We start from the raw sequence: 24,379 nt of genomic DNA, 5'->3' as shown, positions 1-24,379 counted from the left end.
GGAGAGAAACAGTGCGGATTTTGCATATGGTCAGTTTGGAGCTCTTGCCTTGCAGAGAAAGCAGCTAACCTGACAGCTGCTTTACTCTCTAACCCTATGGAATGGGGCAGCGGAAAATACGTCAGGCTTTCTTCCTTCTGGGAGAGGATGTTTCTTTTCTGTTATTCTGACTTTGTATTTCTTCTCTGCAGTACTTCACCCAATGAGCATTTCCTTCCAGAGGGTCTGGGAATTGAGTTGATGATGTTCCAGCAGCAGCAGGAATACATCATCCTTTTCCAAAGTTTTGTTGTTTGTATGAGAGCAGGGAATTTATCTGACTGATGTTGTAGCGTAAATTTGGGAACAATGACATTGTGCATAGGTAACCAAGTTTTAGTAAGCAGAATGGAAGAAAACCAAGGGTGGGTGTGTGTGCGGGTCGTGACCCACAAAACCAAATGTGCCATTTATTCACCCTAACTATTAATTTTTAGCTATTTCTGTTAATGCCTTCTGGGCAGTCTGAACTACCTGTGCCTTCCTACGTCTGTTATGTTACGAGCTAAAACGCTTGGTAACGATTTGCCTATTTGATGCACATTACTGATCGCAAGCCTTCTCTATTACAGAAGCTAACAAAAAACACTAACCTGCTTTATGAAGACAAATGTCCCTTCTTAAAAAGCAGGTAAAATTTGTCTGTTGAGTCAGAGTAGCAGAGGTATTTACTGTGTGTTCTGTCTGTACGCTACTGTGTGGCTCTGACCTTTGTGCAGATGGGGGTTGAAAGAGCTTGGAACATGTAGCCCGTTCCCTGTGAGGTGGGTACAGTGCTTGTCAGGAAGCAGATAACCTGGGTGCCATGTCCCTAAATAATATGATACCCCACCCCTCTCTAAGTCTCCAGGAAAGATGCTTCTCTAATTATGCTGTTTACTAGATAAATCTTGAGATATTTTTTTTTTTTAAACTCAGGGAGTAAGTGTGGTGACTTACCATTATTTTGAAAGTGGACATTTCTGTTAGAGGCAGCGAAAGCACTCCTCTCCTATGTAGGAACACTAATAGGGGTTTTCTGGTTGCTCTTTAAAATGCTCAATTACTATTCAGCACCTTGCATATGAAGACTAAACCACACTAAAGTTTCTCTTAGAGATTTGTAATCATGCACAAGCCCATGTAAAAGTGGCAGTGCAATATGACCCATTGTTTTATTTCTGTACACACATTTCAAATGGAACTTCTTTGGTTTTAAGGCTAATTTTGGAAGATTCTTTTTCTCATCTAAGTAAGCTTTGTCAATATCTGTTCTCCCAAATATAGCACATTGGATACCAGCTAGTGCTGTCTGTCCTGTAGTTAATACACACAGTAGCATAAACTTAGAAAATACACATTTGTATTTCACTGTGGTTCATTACATGGCCTCCTGATGCCAAGACCCTAGAATTTCTGAACACCGAAACAACAGACTGAGTAGATTATTATTCTTGTTGAATGCAACTGCTGAACTAATTTAGCTTTATTTGCATATTAATATTGCAGATACCTTTATTAGTGGGGGTATGTGACTATTTATAATAGCCATATATTTAGCCATTTTCCTGTGTACAGTCGGATTTGAGTGATTTCTCTCTAAACTAGAGGTGTCAGGTTTTTGAGAAACAGTTTTAGAATGTCCCTGCCCATGGCAGGGGGGTTGGAACTAGAGGATCTTAAGGTCCTTTCCAACCCTAACTATTCTATGGTTCTATGATATGTGCGAGTAACACTATAGTTATGTGTCAATAACACTACAGTTATGTCCAAGACTCAAATATCACAAAGTTTATGAAGTGGAATATCCTAATGAAAAAAGAATGATGTTGTCAGAAGATAGTCATAAATGGTTGTACTTTGAAAACCGAAGGGCAAGAGTCAGTAACAACACATCTTAAGTACATGATAATTGCAGGGGGAAATTATGTTCTGATGCTTGCTGGATTCTGGTATCAGGTATCGTGTATGCAAGTCTGGACATGTTGAACAGCTCTGTCCAAGGAGCTGCTGTACTTGGCTTGGGCCACTAAAAGAATAAGGAAAAGTAAGGGTACAGTTGCCTCTTGGTTCTCTCACCTGAACTTGGTTACAGTTCAGATGTGTGTGATAGAGACTCTGCTTTTAATGTGAGGCTTGTTAGGAATATTTTGCTTATTCAGTTTGCTGTTAGGCACTAATGACTTTCAGAATAAAATACATGATACTTCTTAAATAACAAATCCCTTCACTTTGTGATTTTTAGTTCTTGATGGCCTGCTTTGATACATTTCTGTATGGGTTCAGCTTCTCTGGAAGGAATTCTAGGAGAGCCTCCCTGAGCCGGTGTTTTGAAAGGGAAAGGACTGTTCTACTCAAAGGCCTATGCTGGATTGCCATATTAAGAAACTAAGATGTTCTTTCTGCATTTAATCTTCTAGACCTACTACTTTGAGGCTTCTTTTGGATCTCTGTTCCTGACTTTTTATCAAGAGAGGGCCATGATGCTTCTGGTACTGTTTTGTACTTAGGACCATGGTGATTATTGCTGTGCTGGCCATGAAGGCTCTGGCACTGGAACACGTAACAATAAACAAAGTGCTTTAGTTGTCTCTGGGAGTGGAGAAACTTGAAGAGAATGTAAGGGTGCAGTAAAAAAAAAAATCTTTCCTAATTTGCAATGTTAACATCTCTGGCCCCAAATAAAAAACCCTTGCACTGTAACTAGTGGAAGACAGCTTATGCTTCTTCTCATAGAGTGAGAAAGGGAGGTGATAAGGCAAGGATTTTCAGAGAGAGCTATAGCTTTTCAGAGAAGTTATGATGGCATACTAGGGGTTTTGTGAGTGTGGTTGGTTGGTTTGTTTTGTTTGGGTTTGTTTGTTTTTTTTTTTGCGGGGGGTGTTTTCATTTTCCCTACTTGGTGTTTTGATGCTTCCACAATCTTTAATCATCCTAGCTTGAATGGTATGAAACCTTAATGCAGTAACCTGTCTTTGCAAATGCAGGGACCTTAACTTTTAGAGAAGGCTGCAAGACTTAACTCATTCAACTTAATTTGTAGAAAGGTAAGAAATATTTTACAAGTGCACTCAGATTTTACTGAGATCTAAACATTCATCCTCTTAAGTCTATTTGTGTCACAAATACAATTAAGGGATGAGTTACAAAATTTCTAGGAATGGAACATTCTTGCTAATATACTCTGAGAGTTGACTCTGGATATAAGGGCTGTGGCACCTGACATTGGTATGAGATTTCTAATGTAGTTTCAAACATTAATTGCTTCAACAGCAGGCTTGTCATTCAGTGGCCACAGACAGTATGTTCTCATTGCAGGCACGTATGTTTCCTCCTTTTCTCTTGAAATCTTAGCTCTATCCTGGGGAGAACCCGTGGTGTTTTCATGTTAGGTAGAGTGTTAACTAGTCATTGCAGTCTTGTTAACACCAGTTCTCTTCTGCAAGACAGGCTCTGTAGATATAATGTATGATGCCTGCTTTATGTCTAATGCAGAGGTTGAGCACAATGGACATTGTTTAGAAGCAACTGATTCTTCTGTAAAACAAACTGTACAAACAGCCTACACTTGAGGATTGCCTGACTTGCAACGTTTAATGTTACTATTTCACAGTATATGTGCATTGTGGGAAGGCAAGCAAAAGACCTCACCTTGATGCAAGGTGCCATTTAGCTGGTGGGGCTAACTGCAGCTTCTTAAATATTAAACCAAAGTTTTTGTGTACTGATTTCCCTTGTTGGAGAAATTCTGTTGTAGTTCTCTGCAGGATTGTCTTGTAAATGAAAAGTTTTGAAACACATTAAATTAGTTCTTAGTCATGGTTCTGATCTGTGATTGGTGTTTTTTCTTCCTAAGGAACTGATTTAGGCTTTTCTCAAATTCCTGTGATTTGACTAGGTTTGTAAAAATGATCAGATGCTTGTGTGCTGGCTGTGTTGATGTCATTCTGGAGACTTCTAGCTCCTGGTTGTTACTGTTGTACGTGTGATCATCACCAGAAGAATTGCAGAATTTCTTCATGTGTCTTTATTGTGATACTGATCTCTCTGGGATGCTTGCACTTGCTGAGGAAATAAGGGCTTTCTTTGGACCTGCTCAGGCTGAAGATAATGACTGTTTATGCCTACTGATGGAGGTTGGAGGATGTACTGTGGCTTTTTGGTCCATTGCGGAGTCTTCCGTGTGCCTTGGTTCCTAAAGATCTGAGTAGTGTATTTTAATCCATGGCAGCCTGGTTCTTCTCTTCTGCCCACCTATGAGGACAGAATACAGTGAGGGCAAGCTTATTTTGGCAGTTAACCTTAGGCATCACTGGGATACTTGGCTGTGATTCACTTCACTTTAAGTACAGCATTACTGTGAAGTCCAGCCCTAAATTATTGGCAGAAGTGGGTTTGAACTCTTAATCTGGGCAGATACAGGATTAACTGATTTCCTTCCCAGAAACCTTATCCAAGGCAAAGTGAAAATGTGTGGATTTGAACTCATTATATTGTTCAGCTAAGAGGATACAAGCAGAAAATGTTTGAGGATGATCTTTCTCCACCTAGTGGGAGTCTTGATGTGTTAAGGCTTGCTACAAGGTGATAAACAGGGACCCTTCTGGAGGCTGCTCAAACTTGGTTTATGTAGCCTCCCTTGGTTGTCCCTTTTCATTTCCCACATAGCAGTACCTGTAACTCTGTGCATCAATGAGCTCCGTGTATTTTATTGCTACTCTTTTTCAGGATTTAGTTCAGTCTTTCTTTAGATCAGAACTGTATTCTTGGCTATTGAAAGCCATTTGCTAATGAGAAGGAGAAGGAACAGGACCAGTGTGAAAAACAGTGGAATAGACTCCTTCTAACCAGAAAATATAAGACCATGAAATTTACTGACCTTACGTGTTTTGCTGTTTTTTTTTTTATTCAGATGGTTAAAATTTCAATTGTTGCTGTCACTACAGATTACATATTAAGTTGTAATACTTTAGGAGGTCTGAGCTGCTTGAATGTGGTTATTTGAGAGACTGCTGTGTCAAAAACAGCTTTGTTTATAATATTAAGTAAATAAAAAAAAATAGTATGGTTGCAAACACCTTGCTCCAAGTAATATTAGCAGCAGGTAAGCTAGTCTCTTGTGTAAATGCTGAAGCTTTGGAGCTGGGTTGTAGCTTTTGTGTAGTATTGTTCAAATAATACTACAGAAGCAGCTTTGTATTCCTACTTTACAAATAGAGTAAGACAATCTCAATCTAACTATTTTCTTCCTCTAATTTTTATCACTTCTGAGAGTCTTGAAAAGCCTTACGGACAATATCTCAGTGCTATGACTAAGGATTTCTCCATCATAATATTGGTGGACACAGAAATGATTTTCATTATAGATTTACTCATTGTGCTTTTTAAAGGCTTGTAACTGAAAGTGTCACTACACAGCAATGAATTCTGGGAACTTCAGGTAGTACCTATGGTGTGAAAATCAGAGTGATGCAGCTGTGATTCTTTTCGTGCAGTATATGCAGATGCAGAATTGTAACATTAAATTAGCTGCTGATAGCTTTTGTTGATCAAAAGTAGGAATATTTTTCAACAGTTCAACATAATTTCCTGATATACTTCTGCAAAGAACTGTGAAATTTCATGGTGTAGTTATCTGTTGCCTGGCTAACTGCTGGTAACCAGCCTGAGGACTTCTAAAGAAGCCACTTCCTTGGCAGTGTATTTTCTGCTTAGTTGTGTTTGACCTACTAACTTTACACTGTGTCTTCCACCCTGGTCAACTTGGCTGATAATTCTTAAGGTGTTTAAATTCTGTCCTCTGCAACTTTAGATAGCAAGGAGTTTCACAGTTTGACCTAGCACGGTATTTATTTTTGTATTTATATATATAAATAATGTAACATATATAAAAGAGTGATCATATTCATATTCTTTGTTTCTTCCGTTCATGTGTACCTGCAGTACATTTTTCCCAGTGGGTCAGTTTTCTTCCTTGTGATACATTTGGTAAGTCTTGTTATTCCTTCTGTACTTGCTAGTTCTTTCTTCATGTGGAAGAGGGAAGCAGAGCTGTCCTGGGTACAGGATGCACATGCACTGTAGACTTATGCAGTGATGGGGTTTGGTGCTTTTCTTTCTAATGTAGTTTGCATTTAGTTTGGCTAATTACTGATTACTGAACTGATGTAGCAGGAGATACTTACGATGGCTCAGATGCTTAAGATTGCTAGATAGATTGGGGCATCGCTGTGCTCACAAGTAATTTTTTCCTGGCTTGCATCATATGTATTTAGAAATAATATATTTCATACTATTTTATTTCTCTTTAGTCTCCTGAGATTTAGATTTTTGTGCCAGTCTTAAATGGCAAGTCTTTTTGTGTAGTCATTTTTATCCACTTCATCCTCGCTTTCTTTTGGGGATCACTAGTAAATAGAATGACTTATGTCTGTGATACTAGAGAATTGTGTGGAGCTACCATGGTTGGCTTTCCTTTTATCTTCTTTTGTTTCCAAATTTTTAAAATCAATTCTTAACATCTCAACATAGAAGCATAGAATGGTTTGGGCTGGAAGGGACCTTAAAGATGATAAAGTCACGACCCCTGCTATGGGCAGGGACACCTTCCACTAGACCAGCTTGCTCAAAGCTCTATCCAGTCTGGCCTTGAACACTGCCAGGATTGGGACACACACAGCTTCTTTGTGCAGCCTGTTCCAATATCTTACCGCCCTTGTAGTGAAGAATTTCTTCTAATACCTAATTGAAATCTACCTGCTATATTTCTATGATCCATGAGAGGATAGATGCTTCTTGATGGCACCTTAGTTTTTAGAGCTCAGCAGAGCCCTGTTGAAAGCATTTTTGAAATTTAAGGAGAAAACAAGATTGTTCTAGTCTTCATGATCTGAGAATTTCCTCAAAAAATTATTGGGGAAGGGGGGAAAGGAATATAACTGTCTCCATGAACAGTTGAATATTTTTTTTCTTTTTGTTTTCGTTGCATGCTAACTCTGGCACTAACTAGTGTGGTCATTGTATATCATTATGGGCTAAATCTTTAAAGTTACAGGCTTTGCAGTATTTGTTCACACTTGGAGAATCTGATGTGTTTTTATGAACGGATCCTCCTTTGGATGGTTAATATCTGGCTAGAAGCTGTTACTTTTGGTATGGCACATTATATCAATGTACCTCTGATTCTGTAAACCCAATGGGAGGTGAGGCAAAGAAATTCAATCTACTTATTTTCAGTGAAATATCCTAGTGCTTTTCTTAGCAAAACATTTCCTTCCGGTAAAGGACAGGTATGGCAAGTCCCTTTAAAAATGCTTTTACTATCAATTCCCATCCTTAAAAATCTGGTACTGCAGCTACCTGTTATAGAGCAACTCTGTGAACTCAATGAGCAGAAGTTTTGAAGTGCGGGCTCAGTAGGCAGGAACTGTGCTCCTCCTCAGCTGCTTGATCAATGTGTATGACTGACCATACTCTGTAAAAGTAAACCTGCAGATAACTTCTAAACTAATCTTGTGGAGATAAGCCCAGTCAACTTAGACAAAATAGCTTTAAAAAGAAATAGGCTTTGGAAAGTATAGCTCTTTTGTATAAAATGCTGAAGAGGTCTTATATCCCACTGAAACTTGATTAAGAATTGTCTGATCAAGCACTAATGACACTTTATTTTTATAAATCTGAACTTCTCATTTGTAGGAAGTAAAGCTTGTATTGAGAGAAGTTTTCACGTAATGAATGTGCAGGTATTGAGGGGAAAACTTTTTGCCAGTTTTTAAGGCCGTGTATTTTAACACATTGGGGCTTTCACAATTCTAATAAATGGAGGCAGGAAATCCTAGTTCTAGACTAGTGCTTAACATATTCAAGGTTTTTGTAATATTTGACTGGGAATGGCAATTCATGTGTCAGCATTCTGTGACTGCTGGTTGTCATTGTCTTTCCTAAACTGTATTTTTCCTGGAAAATGCAACTTCATTAACTTTGGCTTGATGCTCCTAAAGAAAACTCTGGCTGTGTTCTTCCGGTATTGAGTCAGGAACACTTAAAACCAGGGGGTTTGTTTGATTCCCACCAGCTCCTCTGCTCTAAGCCCCATTGCAAGAAATGACAAAAGGTAGTGGCTTATTTTCACACCAGACCTGCATCTGGAAATTCGTGTTGTCATGTATTGCAGTTGTCTGCATTACATCTGCTCTCTGTACAGTGAACTCTAGACCACAGCCTATTCAAAAAATGTGATGTACATGAAGAAAAGCCACTGCTGAGTTACCTTATTAAAAAAGGAAAAAAGGCTCTTCATCTTGGTTTGACCATATGCAACCAGAGACATTAAAAGACAAAATACTTAAGATGTGGGAACATTTTAAATGGTATAGTGCAAGAAAAGCTGATAACCCACAAACTCTGTTGGAAGCTGTTATTGCTCCAGCAGTTTTCCCTGCAATCTCTGCTATAGAGGAGTGGCAGTGTCTGTGCTACTGCTCCTACAATGTAGCCCTGGGTCCAGAAATGCAAACTGATTTAATAGTTTTAAATTTTAACTTTTACTGTCTCTGTTCCATCCTGACCTTTACAAGAATGTCTTGTGTGGTGATCAGCAGTTGGGTTTTGATCATGTAATAATTTCTTTCTTACTCTGTTGCTGTTGTCTTTAGTTAAAGCCAAGTCTACTTTAGTAACCACTGCTGGGGGTCCTGCTTATGGGGCTGACCTTGGTGTGGAAACTTCTGTCTTGAGAAGGGAGAAGAGGTAAAGTGTGGTTTCTACTGGCTTTCCAGGGAGGCAGTTTCAGCTCTGGAGAAGAAGTATCTCTGGAATTCTATCCATCATTTTCTGACTCTCTTAAATACACAGTGGGCTACTTTTCCCTTACTAGTTTTTTTTGTTGTTGTTGTTGTTGGTTTTGTTTGTTTTGTCTTTTGAGACCTATGTAAGCTTTCAGGAGGGAGGTATGCTTCCTGCTGGTAAGCAGGAATCTGTATTATCTGTCTGAATCTGTACCAGACTATTCCAGTTATAACAGTTCCATTTAAATAAGTCCCGTGAAGGCTTCATTGCTTCATGGTATCCAGTAGGACACTTAGAATTGTTGGGAATAAAGCTACAACCAGGAAAATCAGAAGATGATATGAGACTTTTGTAAAGCATCCACATAATTCCAGAGTGAAATAAAGATCAGGAATTATTGTGTTGGGTTTTTTTGTTTTTTGTTTTTTTTTTTCCTCCCATAAAGTTAGACTTAAAGTACAAGCTACTACTAGAACCAAAGGGAGGCATTAACATAGGTGCTTCACAATTTCTGAGCAGGGAAGAGATAAAGTAGTAGTTTGTGTTTTACTTGAACAAGAATAAGCAGGCATGTTCAGTCTAGTGCCATATGTGACTGTTGATTTGTAAATTAATGTGTCATGCTGCATACTTCATGCCAGTCCTCTAATCTCTGGCATCAGCTGCCAGTGAGATTCAACATAGAGTTGTGAGCACTGAGGAGCGTGTGGACTTTGAGAAAGCATTTCTGTTCTTCTGAACTCAATGTTTTGCATTATCACTCGATTAACAGAAGCACTCAGGCTGGAACTGCTGCTCATCTAGGACCTATAGATGAGCTGTATAAGGTGTTCTCTGTGCAGATTTCTCAGGCTCATTTTGGCACTTCTCTCCCCTCCAATCCAACTCAAAAGTCTTTATTCTTTTATGTATTGTGGAAGAACCTGGAAGACCTAATACCATTGTTGCTAAGAACACAATAATTAGGCTGATATTGTGTTCATGTTTGTGTTTAAAATTATTTGAAAAGTATATAATATGCCTGTTGCTCTGTAATAATTGAAGGTCAAGTTACTCTTTTGTTCTCTTTTGAAAATGTTGAACAACTGTAGGAGTTGAAGCGTAGAATAAATACACCTTAATTGAGAAGGTGGGGAGAAAACAAATCAGCATTTAATTTATCATCCATTTTTATGAAGGCTGTTTTAAACATAAACATTTACGTAAAGAGCTTTGAGAATTACGTAGAATGTGTTCTGTCTCAGATATTCTGGCATTTTAGTTTTACGCTTTCCTAATTTCAAGGAGGGAAGCAAAGGGTTGCAGCTAACATTTAGCTGGATCTCCCATTCCCTAGCTCTGAAGTATATTCAGCTGTGTTCTTAAGTTTCAGAATGAATCATTCTTGATTTTATTCATGTCCTGGTAACACAGAAAAAAAGGTTACCTCATATATTCACTTATATTCTTTCTATTAAATAAGAGCATCTGAAGCAGTTTGTGGAATTAAGAACAATGCTCGGGCGGGCTCTTGGATGGAGGCAAGGCAGATGCAGTTTTCAATCCCCCTTGCTTATAGAATCATAGAATAGTTAGGGTTGGAAAGGACCTTAAGATCATCAAGTTCCAATAACCCTGCCATGGGCAGGGACACCTCACACTAAACCATGTCACCCAGGGCTCTGTCTAGCCCGGCCTTGAACGCTGCCATTGATGAAGCATTCACAGCTTCCTTGGGCAACCTGTTCCAGTGCTTCGTCACCCTCACAGTAAAGAACTTCCTCTTTATATGCAATCTAAACTTCCCCTGTTTAAGTTTTAACCTGTTACCCCTTGTCCTATCACTACAGTCCCTAATGAAGAGTCCCTCCCCAGCATCCTTACAGGCCCCCTTCAGACACTGGAAGGCTGCTCTGAGGTCTCCACACAGCCTTTTCTTCTCCAGGCTGAACAGCCCCAACTTTCTGAGCCTGTCTTCATACAGGAGGTGCTCCAGTCCCCTGATCATCCTCGTGGCCCTCCTCTGGACTTGTTCTAACAGTACCATGTCCTTTTTGTGTTGAGGACACCAGAACTGTACACAGTACTCCAAGGGAGGTCTCACTCTCACAAGTGAGCTCTCCGTTTATACATAAATGGAAAATGTACTACTTGCCATGTGTGTGGTTTTTAATACTAATATGTGGCTAAGACACTTATGGTTTATCACTGTTGTGACAACTCAGCAATTCATATGGAAGAGATAAGGAATTTGAAATGTTCCTGAGATACTTTGCAAGTAAAGGCAAGAAGCCCTGACCTGTGGTTGTCCAGTTTTCCATTTTATACCTAGTTTCTACAAGTCTGTTTGATAACTGTTATGGGCTAAAGAAATATGTTCCCTTAAAAGCAAAAACTAATGATGATTTTTTAACAATCAAAGATCCTTGAATTAAAAAATCTGAAGAGAAAAATTTCATCTGGAATGTGCCTTAGCTCCAATGGCATTTTCCTTAGTTATGGTTTCTGTGGAAGAGACAGTTTAACTGCTTCTTTAGGGGCAAATAACAGGTAATCCTTTTGCTGCAGAGGAAGTTGTTTATCTAATGGATAATAATTAAATCTCTAGAGATCTGTTTGCAGAAGGTTTAACTGGTGATTCTTTTTCCTTCATTATGGTAACAAATATCCAGTAATTAATAGGAAAACTGGTTATAGAGTTTTTGAACTGGATAGTGCAGCTTGTGATCACTGAGTACAGCTGGACAGGTAGGCTAGGACTTCTAAAGATGCTGCAGTGGTCTTGTTTGTGGTGTATCGTGAAAATGCAATTGAGAGGTCTTTTAAATGTAAAAGCTGAGCTGCCTTTTAATGCAAGTTTTAAAAAATGTATATTCCTTTTCCTGAGCATACTGAATTGATGGTGCTCTGTGCTAGACTGTTTTATTGATGGTAAGACTCGTCCTTTTCAGATCAGACCAGTTGTAATATTGTTTGTGAACTAATGCAGCTGGACCAGCAGGTCAAAAGTAAGTCCTTCTGGTAAGTTAACCAAGAGGCCATGGCTGCCAGCAGTATGTTGCAAACTGGGTTGTATTCAAATATTCAAAGTCTTTCAACCTCAGTGAAGTGACTTTTACATGAGAGAATTTCTGGGTTGTCTATGGAGCTCTTCAGAGCTGAGCTTTTCTTCCTAATTGGATCTGGGAATACTGGCCATTATTAATAAATACGCAGTCTAACACAAGTTAGGACAAGAAGTTTTCATTACCGAATGGCATGTTCTTACCTCTCTTCAGTGAAGAAACAGCCTGATAAAAATTCCAGTAGCCAGAATGGCTAATGCTGTAGTAAATGCTGGTTTTCATGTCTTTTGGATGAAGGCATCCTATGAAAATGTAAATAGTTTGAATGGTACTGGGGAGACTGATGAAAAGTGGGAGATGGTGAGAGGGCTGCCTAGGAGAGAGGCAGACAGCTGAGCTGTGTCATGGGAGAGGGAGGACAACAGCCCAACTGCTGTGCAAAGGGAAAGGATACCACTGTTGTGGTGACAGGCAACATGTTGTGGGTTTGGGGTTGTGGTTTGGTTGGGGATTTTTAAAGCTTAAAATTGGTCTGTAGATCATGTCTCTTAAAATAAGTTTTTCTTCAACTCCCACATCAAAATCAGTAGCAAGTGTTACAATGTAATTCTTCTACTTAGTGATCTTTCTCACTGAAATTAGCATTTCCTCTAGTAGTTGTCATATTCAAACTATGAATAAATGATACTAGTATTGACTTCTAGCATTCATTATACTAGTAGAACTCACTAGCTAAAGAACTGAAATCTGTTTACTCGCTGAACCAACTTTGAAAGGCATAGTCAGGTCACGACACCTTAATATGCTAAATGATGTCTTCACTTTCATTAGAGGAACTAATTCTTTTAAGGCGAAAAAGCGTTTTTCTCTTTTTACCCTTAGGAAAGGAAAATGAGAATGTGCCATACTAGTTTTGAAATCTTGAAGGATTTGGAAATACAACCTACCATTAACACTGCTACTTTTAGATAATTGGTTTCAAGTTTTGTGAATGTACTGTCTTATGTTACAGCACATCAAAGTGTTTGTATGTCTTCTGTATGTTATGCTGGTTTAAATTTCCCTGTAGATTTTTTTAAAAGATGTTATTAAATACACTGTTGATACTAGATAAAGAAACCAGCCTTCAGAAGTCAGAGGAACATACTACATACTGAAACACCAACAGCTCAGGTGTGGGTAATACAGACTTTCTGCTGAGTTACTTGTTTTTGGTCTTTTTTAAAGCTTTGTTTAGTTGTAAATTAACATATTTAGTAGTTACTGATAGGAAAAAATTGTAGTCGAAAAGTTAGAATCAGTTGAGGGGAGGGTTAACTTGCAATTTGTCTTAAAATTGGTGATTTTAAAAATATTCATTGTGAGTAAAAGGCAGCAGAAGATAAGAAATGCATAGATAAGATGCTCCAGTGGCACAAAGTCATTCTTCAGGGGGTTGCAACATGGGATAAGCTGAAGCCTAGAGCTGTTCTAACCAGTGTCTCCAAACTTACTCAGGATAGCACCAATGGAACACCTGTGTGTAGGATTTTTAATCTGCATAGGTAAAAGCACTAGATAGATGTTAGAAATATCTGTGAAATATACAGAAGGACAGGTCAGTGGGATCAGGCTGCTATTACTCAGCCTCTGTGGCTTGCTGTAGGGAGTTTGAGTAGCTGAACTGTGTTAGTCTGTTATGTTATCATTAAAAAAAACTGCTGGGAGACTCTGCACTGGTCCTGAATTTCTTTATTATGCTAGTGACTGCCTTTACAATTAAATATTGTCATATCACAAATAAAAACTGCAAGTATATGGATTAACAAAGCTTTTAATCTCTTAAATTATGTGTCTTTTACAAAACACTGTTTTTCCAAAGTACTGTTCCAGCTGTCTGATAGTGCTGCTGTGCTAGAATGTGAGTCTTCTACAATGAAATCAATATGCTAGTCTTTGAATACAGAGATTACTGGTGTGCCAGGATGTGGAAAGGAGTTTTTCAGTGCTAGTAGTGATTTACAGATTTGCAAGGATGACAAGTGTGTGTTTGAGTATGTATCACCTTACTAAGGACTAAACAGAACACAGCATTATGGAAAAATTGAACTCTGGTATGCTAATGTATAGGTAGCCTAACTGCAGAATCAGTATGTTGTACTGAGGTGCTGCATGAACTGAATAAAGACTCTCCATTCCTCACATAGCCTATTTAATAGATGCCAGTGGTTGCTGCATGATTGGCAAGCTGATCTATCTACTTTCAAGAAAAAGTGCAAGGAATGGAATAGTATCCTTTTTCCTAGTAGAGAGAGATTCAGAGAGTTCAGGATAGTTCAGATAGAACGTATTTCATGTTAAACAGGAGCTGTTCTGGTCTCTGCAACATTATTTGACAACAATTAGTGATACAATTTGCTGTATACAGGTCTGTATAGGTGTGGCTGTTTTGTTTCACCTGTTGCTTGAGCATCTCATGTTTGTGTCCTAAGGAGTGGGGATTAATCATGCTTCTATATGTGTATCAGTACTAGACAGTCACTGTCTGTGACTTAGGCTTTTAAAATATTTTAAGCTAATAATTGTATAGCCTACTTCTAATTCATTATCCAAATGCCTTTGGCATATCATGTCTATATATAGTGGTGCTATAGGCACAAAAATGAAATGGGGGCATGCAGAAAGAAAATAAGGAATACTAGCATTCAAGTTCTAATGTGAATTAATGTGGGAAATTAATTTGTACAGTTACAGAGCAATATTATGGTTTTAATTTCATTGAATGAATTGACCTAGATGCTAGGTTAGTGTCATTGTCTTGGATAATTGTGTCCACAGTTTTATGTGCTTGAGGATGAATCTTACTTGGCCTATTTTCTTTGTAAATAAACTTTTAACACCTTGATCCTGTTCGTGATTTGTAAGAAAGTAATTTGAGTAAATACTCTCTTACTTGGCGTTTATGTGTCACTGATAATATGTAGCCCCTTACGCATAAAAGCTGAGTGCTGTAACAATATGCCTACAGTGACCAATTCCTCATTCAGTTTAAATGAGAAAAAAGCATCTTTTTGTGATATGTAACATTTTTTTTCTGCCACGTAACTGTCTTGAAATAGCTTGTGTTCACAGTGAGTTTATAAAGAATTATTAGCTCCCTTTTCAGTTAGCCAGTGGCATCTGACTTTTCTGTTTTTGTTATTAAGGTGCCTTTAGGGCATTAGGCTGAAACTTACCTAGTAAATCCTTTAGCTGATTTTTGCACTGTTGCTGAATCTGCTGCCTGAGCAGAGACTACCTCTAGGTGCTTCTTTCTATATCTTTACCATGCTGGTGCAAGCTTCTGCTTGGCTCTGTGATAGACTTGGATAGAGGATTGATTTAAGCTAAATATGACCCAGTAAAAATAGTCGTGTTTTGGTCTTGTTGGTTCAAGTGTTAAGTACAGCTGCTTATGCTGGCAGAATTCAAAGTCTGCAACCATGGGAGCGAGCCTCCCAAGTACCTGCAGGGACACTTAAAACAGAGGAATCTCTAGAGACTTCAGTTTTGATGTCTTTCAGCTAAGTAACTTGGGGATAATCCTAGTCAGTGTAACACTAATTTTAGAAATACTGAGATGGCTACCAGATTCTTCATCATATTTCTAAACATTCAGGACTTTATCTACCTCTTTTCTTTTGCATTGTTTGTACTGTGATCAAAATGTAGCTGCAGAACTTGGAGTAATAAACATTTCAGAGAGGCAACATGAGAGAAAACAGACTGTGTAGTTACTGGGCATGATTTTTCAATGCATGCAGTTTGCTTTAAATGTTTAGCGTCGTCAGGAAAAAGAAGTAGGAAGTGAACTTTCTCTCTGTCTCAAATGAAAATCAACTTGGATGAATTCAAGAGCCTGCTTAGTTGCCACTGAGGTGTCTTTGTTCTCAGTAATAGCACCATAAAACTTAAAGCATAGCCTGTTTTCAATACTCCTGCAGCCTCCTGTGTCAGGGTTGCTAACTAGATGATTGTAAAATAGCACTGTATTTTGATGTGAGTGAAGGGCTGGTGGGAGAAATGGATGACCCTCCTTGTGTAGTGCTCTGAAAAGTGACAGGCAAGTAGACAGGCAAGCAAATGGGTGGCCTGGGGAAGTTCTCTGGGTTTCTAACTTGTGTGGGTGACTTAATTAAGACACATCATGCTTTAGTGACTAGAACATCCATGATTTGAGACCTGCATATCTGAACTCCCTTCTGGATGGTTTCTCTGTGGGGCCCTGAATAACAGATATGCTGGATCCTCCTCACTTCTGCATGCCTAAAGTAAAAATGAGCTTTCCTCTGCAGCCTACCTGAGAAGGGTTTTGATATAAACCTTCCAGTGGTTACTGCAGTGCAGTGAAGTGATACCTTTTCTAACAGTCAGAGGCCAAAGGGGATCAAGGTTGTTTTCCTTTCAGCAGCCACTAGCAGGAGGAGATAATGCAGCTGTGGGCCTCAGGCTGCTGTGTGTCTGCCTGGAGGATAGTGCTGTGCTGACAAACCTGCTGCTTGCTCCCCTGATTCATGGAAGGGATAACCTGTTACAGCTGCTGCTTATAGTCTGCTTGTCTTTCTGCTTCCAGGTTGTGTGTGGTATCACCACAGTGGTGAAGTAGGGAAAGAGAAGTGATCCTTCTGCAGGGTGGGAACAGGTGTTTTGGGAATGGGAGGAGGTGTGGTGTGGCTGCCTCCCCTGTGACATTAGGGGCAGCATCCTCAGTGTGGTTTTGAGACTTTTTAGGGCTGATGAGTTTCAAAGATACAAGGCCACAAAAAAAAAGTAGGAGTTTCTGTTTGCATAAGTTTAATGAGCCTTTACTAAAGGTCTGGTGCATAGACTCTGACCTCTTTCACTTCAAGTGTCAGGTATGTTTGAACTCTAAGTGAAACATTAGCTAATGTATGTCTGGATTTTTTTCCTCCAAGAGGCCATAAGTCTCCAAATATCTTCTGGGATGAGATTTTTTTAATTTCATGGCTAGATTTTTGACAACTTTTGGGGGAGAACTGAAAGGGACGTGTTTACTAAAATGAACCGCTAGTAAGCGGAGATGTTCTGGTGTCTACTCTGGGGAGATGAGGGGGAGTGTGCTTTGAATCTCAAATTTGTGCACTTGAAAATGAATTAATAACAAGCTAGTGTTTCCCCTGACCCCCCTATATTTATGTCATTTTTTAAAATTAAATAGGGAAGATAAATTACTGGAAGCTAAACTTGCTCACCGTACTGAAAAAGGGAAAGACAACGTCTCCATCTTCAATGAACTGAAAGCACTAGCTATATTAAAAGTAAAATTGTGTTTAGTAGAGAAAGAGAGATCTTACTATTTGAGTACCCTTAAATAGTAGGCTCTCTTTCCCAACTGCAAAATTTGGAGGATTTCATCAAGAGAAACAATTGTTCAGTGAAGCTGATTAGACACAGCTGTGAAATCCACTAAGTAAGCACTTTTAAAAGTTAATGAAAAATTATCTTTCCATTCTGCATATGTGTTTGGAAATGAACTTCTTAGTTGGTATGGTGGAAAGGATAAGACACAAAACTTTATTTCTTTGTTTTAGTTATTACCTATTACAAATATATCACATCTAAAAGATGCTGCTGGACTTTGTCCACCTCTGCTCCATCCCTTTGTGCATGAATGTTTTGGCAGAGTCTCCTGTAAACAGGATATGGAGTTGTCAGGGCCCTGTTTGACTGCAGTTGTCAGTGTCTTGGAAAGTGTATGGACACAGTCTGGCTGCTTGTATTGTGTATGTACATGTGCACAACCTTCTTCCTGTTCCTCTTCTGAGATGCTATTAATTTCATCTCTTTGAACTTGATTCCAAAGACTAAATGCTCTGGATTAAACTTAGCATGTAATACTGCCGTTTGGTTTTTGCCATTGCTGTGTTACTTTTCTATGATGGTAGTATCGAATTGTTTGGAATAGCTTTAGAGCTGAGTAATTACTCTGTGTTTCTTGGTAGTGCTGTATAGGTAGTGCATTATGATGCCTTACTATGTATGTTATTCTGGGTTTGAAAAAAAACCCCAAGTGTTGTTCTGATGCAGAGTTGAGACACAAACCCTGGTATATAAACCCTCCTGAAATGGAGACACACTTCAGTGAAGAATCTCTAAATGGGATGCTTGAATGGTCTTTTCCCAAGTAAATAAATACTGCCTCTTACTTAGTTTCAAGAAACGTGGCACACAGCTGCTCTTTTCTCCTTGTTGTAAAATAACGGGCCATTTGCTGACTGAAGCAAGCTATTGGCATTATTCGTAGCAGCTGCTGTACTCTTAGCATTAACTTACACAGCTCATAAATTTTAATCATGCTGCAGTTTGTCTGCACATCCCAGAGGCGCTAGCTAATATGTCGCACTATCTCAGAAATTCCAAATAGTGACTTCATAATTCAGTAGTTTTACTGTGGTGGCTGAAGTTTCTTCAAAACCATGCTTTTAGCTACGGCTTCACTAGTACTAGTGTGGCTTTATTTAGATGTGTTTCAGGAGGCCTAACCGCTGAGCATGCGGTGGAGTGAGTACACAGTCGAAGGGGATATGCTGTCTGCTTACTGATCTGTTTGGAGATGTGTGACAAGGTCAAATCAAAATCTAAATGGAGCAAAATCTGTTCAGTTTATCCTTTCTTCGGCTTAAAGTCACTTTCATATTGTAGTGGTTTTGCTACTATGCTACCTGCTTCCTTCAGTCAGATTTTGCTAATTTTCTCTGAGAAAACACTGTTAAGGTCCCAGGACCTGGTTTTGAGCCTGTCAAAATGATCGTAAATGCAACACTATGAAGAAAGCACAAATAATGGAGTAAAAGCTGCTGTGTTACTGTAGATTAATTTTTTTATTGTAATAATTGTGAAGGTCAGGAAGAGGGCAGTGTCATTGCTACTACATGCCATACAGAGAAATTATGCTTACTGCATCTAAAATCCATTCTCTCATCCTTACTTTTATATGAACATCAAGTGGAACATTTTTTCTCTAGAGCAGTGGTGGTATGTGTTTACCATAGAATCATAGAATAGTTAGGATTGGAAAGGACCTGAAGATCATCTAGTTCCATCCCCCCTGCCATGGGCAGGGACACCTCACACTAAACCATGTCACCCAGGGCTCTGTCTAGCCCGGCCTTGAACGCTGCCATTGATGAAACATTCACAGCTTCCTTGGGCAACCTGTTCCAGTGCTTCGTCACCCTCACAGTAAAGAACTTCCTCTTTATATGCAATCTAAACTTCCCCTGTTTAAGTTTTAACCTGTTACCCCTTGTCCTATCACTACAGTCCCTAATGAAGAGTCCCTCCCCAGCATCCTTACAGGCCCCCTTCAGACACTGGAAGGCTGCTCTGAGGTCTCCACACAGCCTTCTCTTCTCCAGGCTGAACAGCCCCAACTTTCTGAGCCTGTCTTCATACAGGAGGTGCTCCAGTCCCCTGATCATCCTCGTGGCCCTCCTCTGGACTTGTTCTAACAGTACCATGTCCTTTTTGTGTTGAGGACACCAGAACTGCACACAACACTCCAAGTGAGGTCTCGCGAGAGCAGAGTAGAGGGGCAGGATCACCTCCTTTGACCTGCTGGTCACGCTCCTTTTGATGCAGCCCAGGATATGGTTGGCTTTCTGGGCTGTGAGTACACACTGCTGGTTCATGTTAATTTTCTCATTGACCAACACCCCCAAGTCCTTCTCTGCAGGGCTGCTCTGAATTTCCTTTTTGCCCAACCTGTAGCTGTGCCTGGGATTGCTCCCACCCAGGTGTAGGACCTTGCACTTGTCATGGTTAAACTTCATGAGGTTGGCATCAGCCCACCTCACAAGCATGTCAAGGTCCATCTGAATGGCATTCCTTCCCTCTAGCCTATCAACAGAACCACACAGCTTGGTGTCATCTGCAAACTTGCTGAGAGCACACTCAATTCCATTGTCCATGTCAGCGACAAAGATATTAAACAAGACCGGTCCCAACACTGATCCCTGAGGGACACCACTCGTTACTGATCTCCAGCCGGACATTGAACTGTTGACCACAACTCTTTGAGTGCGACCATCCAGCCAGTTCTTTATCCACCGAGTGGTCCACCTATCAAATTGATGACACTCCAATTTAGAGACAAAAACCAGAACTGTACGTCCTGCTTAAAGGCTATACTCCCTACCAAACTAGTGAAAATTGCAGTGGTCCAGACTTCTGGTATCAGCCTGTGAACACAGGTTAACCTACCTACAATATGACCATTTCTGGACAAAGTTGTATACTTGGCTTGTGTGGGTGCATGCTGTTTCTCTTCAGGGTTCTCTCCTGGCTGCTGTACCTGGAGAGATGTGCAGGTGAGGGACAAGTATTGCAGACTGATGCTAAACAGATCTTATTCTTGTAAAGTAGGAGGTCCCAACTTGAGCTGGAAGCCCTTAGGCTTTACAAGATAGACTTCTCATGTAAGGTTTAGCGTGTGAAAGATTGTGAACAGGGCTGTTTGTGGCTGTTAAAGTATCAAACTAAAGCTATGTAAGGCTGTAGTATACAGAAACCTCTGAGTAAGGATTTAATCTCAAAACATTGTCATCTTCAAGTGCAAGAGTAAATGTCACTCTTCTTCAAGTAGGTGGATGTGAGAATTTGTTTCTGGACTTGCTCCTGAAAGCCTGGAGAAAGACTGGGTAGCATATGATCTAGTAGGTTTTGGTTAGAAATTAAATTGAAAACTCTCTGGGAAAGTAGTTGGACGCCAGATCGTGTGTGTAGTTAAATTGTAATTGTGTGACTGATGTTGTGGGGAAGGCTTAATTGTAAAAAGAATTTTGGATTTTTTTTTTTAAATTTACTGTAAAGAAGTGTTGTAATTCATTACAGATAATATGACCATCCAACTGTCAGTTCTACTCCCACCTTTTTCAGTGGGTTTCTTCCTCCTCCTCTCCCCATTTTTCCCCCATCAAAGGTCCACCACTGTTGCCCTTGAATTCAGTCCCATCTTTTTACATGTTCTTATGAAAAAAAGAAAACCACTTAAGTGATTGAATAGCTTGGTGACAGCTGTATGTGCCTTATTTTGAGTCTGAGTGTAACTTTTTTGTGCTGCATTCTTAAACTGGCAGAATAGAAGCATACCCGAATGACTGAGTTTGAGAAGTAAGTGAAGAAAATGGTTACCTGAATTTTGGCTCTCTTCAAAATTCTGACCCAGAAGTACGTTGTTGTGGCTACATCCTTAGATTAAAACCTAAGGATTTGGGGGTTTTGTTTTGTCTTCTTTTTTTTTTTTTTTGAACCACATGCGTATATTTGGGCTTTGGTGTGAATTGGATGCTGATGAAAAGCTTAAATGGGATGAAAGCTCTCTGACACACAGAAAGCTGTGTACCTGACAAATCTAGGCTAATGTTATTCCTAAGGCTGATCTTGGAAATCAGTTTCTGAACCAAATAGTAAGATGGACAAAGAAATGAATCCTGAGTAAGAAGCCTTCCTTGTTTTTGCTTGGCAGTTCTGTAATCCTGTTGAAAAGTCTGAATGTATGGCTGAAATGTTAGTCCATATCTTGCAGTGTTCCAAGTCTCTGATCAAAGAAATAAATTGATCTTAATAATCAAGTCCTGCATTCAAGGATTTGACTTTAGATTTGTACAAGATTTCAAGGAAGCAATGGTTAAAGAACTTGACAGAACTTAGAAGCAATGCATGGTGTACACTGTTCAGCATTTCTTCGCAACTGTATGGTTTGCAATCTAAATAGGCTAGTGATCTGCTGAAGTGCTTGCCTGTCCAGGCAGGGAGATACATCACCAGTACCATCTTTCATGTTACTTGTGTGACTCATAAGTAGGAAGACAAGCTTGAATTTTTTAGGGAGTAACTTGTATGTTAGTAGATAATTTGCATAGGTAGAAGGAAAGCGGTGAAGAACTGAAATATATGAAAGGTACAAGAGAAAGATTGTCAGAAGCACTAATCATTCTTCTCTCCTCTTTTTTTTTTTATTCTCCCCTCTTGCAGACCTTCAAGCTGACCTTCAAGGTCTATTAAGTTATTATAAACTTTTGCTGCTCTGTGAACATATAAAGATGTCTCGCAGCCCTGATGCTAAGGAAGACCCTGTGGAATGCCCTCTTTGCATGGAGCCTCTGGAAATTGATGACATCAACTTCTTCCCTTGCACCTGTGGCTACCAAATCTGTCGTTTCTGTTGGCATCGTATCCGCACTGATGAGAATGGACTTTGTCCTGCTTGCAGAAAGGTAAATATCCTGGAACAGTGGCTTGTCTTGCACATATCACAAGGCTCTTGCATTGTGTTGGTACCACAGACATCCTTTTCCTTCAGGAAAACATTCATCTAGTGATGGCCTAGATCAAGGGTGAGGTGTTGGATCTTTCAGATTCTGTCTACATATGTGTCGGAGCTGTTGCACAATGGCTAGTTTTGGTTTGTTAATATCAGAACTGGATTAATAGGGGAAGCTGTGGATCAGAACCAAGGCATGCTGATACTGGGAGAGCAGCAAAAAACCCTAAAACCTCCAGGTTGAGATGCTCATGCATTGACAGTCACTTTTCAGGAAGTACAGTGGGGATTCCAGCACTCGGGTTTGCTGGAGACCAAGGTTCAGCTAAATTATCAGAGCTGTCTGAGGCAAGCTTATAAAGCACCTGCTCATTTTGTTTGTGGCACTGGAGCTTTTAGTCCATATTTTTCTGGACACTAAACATGTAAAACCTTAGGAAAATATATCCAATGGTGTTAAACTTTTAGCCTAGATTTTTAAATGCTTCAGTCTGTCTAGTATTCTGATGTTGTTTTCAAATGCTTAAAGGTAGTACTTTGAGTCACACTTAATTCCTCCCTCTCTTTTAATTCATGTCTGGCTGGTACTTTGGTTGGCCACAACTATGAAGTTCATCTTCACTAAGTTGCCTTCTTTTTTCCTTTGAATTATTTTCCTCCTCCTTTTAGTGTTTTGCTTAAACTCATTTTCTCCTTGTGTTCAGTGTTTAATAAAATTCTTTCTCAGTATCTTCTTCTCTTTAGCTCTAATGACTTTCCTTGATTATAACTTTCTTGGCTGGCCTTCCTCTTTTTGTAATCACAGCTACTTATGTCCCCTCTTTCTTCTGTTACTTAATTGTGATCCTGTCCTTAGTTGATGCCTTTGTTGGTTTCCTGTCTCATATTACAGCTCCCTTTTCAGACTCCAAAGTAATCTTACTTGGTCTCACTATATTTATTCAGTGCCATAGTATTCTATAAGCACTTCCAGTCATATATCTTGCTGCTCTTTTGGGCTTTGGCTACACAAGAGCTGATCTGTGTTTGGATGCCTCTGCAAGCCTAAAGGCATTCCCGTAGCAACATATGTTAACAAATTGTGCAAATTTGCTGCAATATTTGAGTGGTTTACATCTTGCAAAGAAGATCCACCTGTCATCAGCCAGATTAGTCTTCACACGGGATACCTGCTGTAGATGACACGTGCTATATAGCACTTTTCTTAGTACAAGCAAACTTTTACTCTTCTGACACAACGTGAGATTTCTGGAGTTTCCTTGTCTAAGTCATTTCATTTACCTGGATTTATTGCACAAGTTTTTTGCCAACAACTATTTGATTCATCTCCGCCTGTTTGTACTGGAAGTTTGTGGAATATATCTAGAAGATCACGGAATCAGCATACTGTTCTCTGCCTTTGAATATTTGAGTTCTTTGGAATATGGATACTGCCACAGCTGGACTTTTTAATGTGGATTAACCTGGAGTATGACTGGGTATGCAGATACTTTGCTGAATTGGATACAGTTTGCTCAGAAAAATTTTTTTGGGAGCAAAGTTAGAATGAGTGGTACAGTTGGAACAAAGGAGACCTCTTCTTTCACAATGGACAAAGATATTTTCTTCATCTATGGACTACAAGATGCTCTTGAATAGAGTTGAAGCTGTATTGCTGAATTGTAAGAGATTTGCATGGAGGAGTACACTCCTCTTGTGGCATAGACAAAGACATTGTGGCGCAGAGACCCTATCAGGATCTTGGGAATAAGTCATTTTGAGCTACACAGTTGATGGCAGCATTAAATAAGTCTGAAGAAGCCACCTTTTGAAGTGTGCCAGACCTTCTGAACCAGGTATGTGCTTTTATGTGCAGTGTGTCTAAATAGTTCCTAGCTCTGTGTAGTAAGGCTTCTGGAGAAAAGATCTAAATAGTTTTCTAATTCATATCTACTATGGTGTGTATTGGTTGTGACCACTTAAAATACTGAAGTGCAGAAAATAGCAAAGCAACAATTTTTTTTGCAGGAGAATTTATAGTAGGTACTATGGATTCAACATACATCATGGTATATAACAGGTATATCATGTTTATAATGTGTATATCAGTGCAGGATAATTACTGCAGAATGGACTGCGAATAAATATATGTTAAAGCAATGCTGAGTGTTATACACCATTGCATAATAGAAAACTGCTATTTGTGCCAGTGGTATTGAATCCAGTGAGAGTTTTCTAGTGGCTTGAT

At 39.4% G+C, this 24,379-nt stretch overlaps 1 protein-coding gene across 7 annotated transcripts in view; it reads left to right on the top strand.

The window, feature by feature from the left end:
- Positions 1–24,379, top strand: part of CNOT4 (CCR4-NOT transcription complex subunit 4) — an 82,616-nt gene that overhangs the window by 14,542 nt on the left and 43,695 nt on the right. For all 7 annotated transcript variants that reach the window (XM_034063079.1, XM_034063078.1, XM_034063077.1 and 4 more), the window contains exon 2: positions 21,864–22,105. In XM_034063079.1, the coding sequence (XP_033918970.1) occupies positions 21,932–22,105 (174 nt within the window). In that variant the 5' untranslated portion in view covers positions 21,864–21,931. The remainder of the gene's footprint in view (positions 1–21,863; positions 22,106–24,379) is intronic.

This window comes from Melopsittacus undulatus, chromosome 5 (genome assembly GCF_012275295.1).
Source record: "Melopsittacus undulatus isolate bMelUnd1 chromosome 5, bMelUnd1.mat.Z, whole genome shotgun sequence".
Taxonomy (NCBI): domain Eukaryota; kingdom Metazoa; phylum Chordata; class Aves; order Psittaciformes; family Psittaculidae; genus Melopsittacus; species Melopsittacus undulatus.
This window is presented reverse-complemented; position numbering and strand designations above follow the sequence as displayed.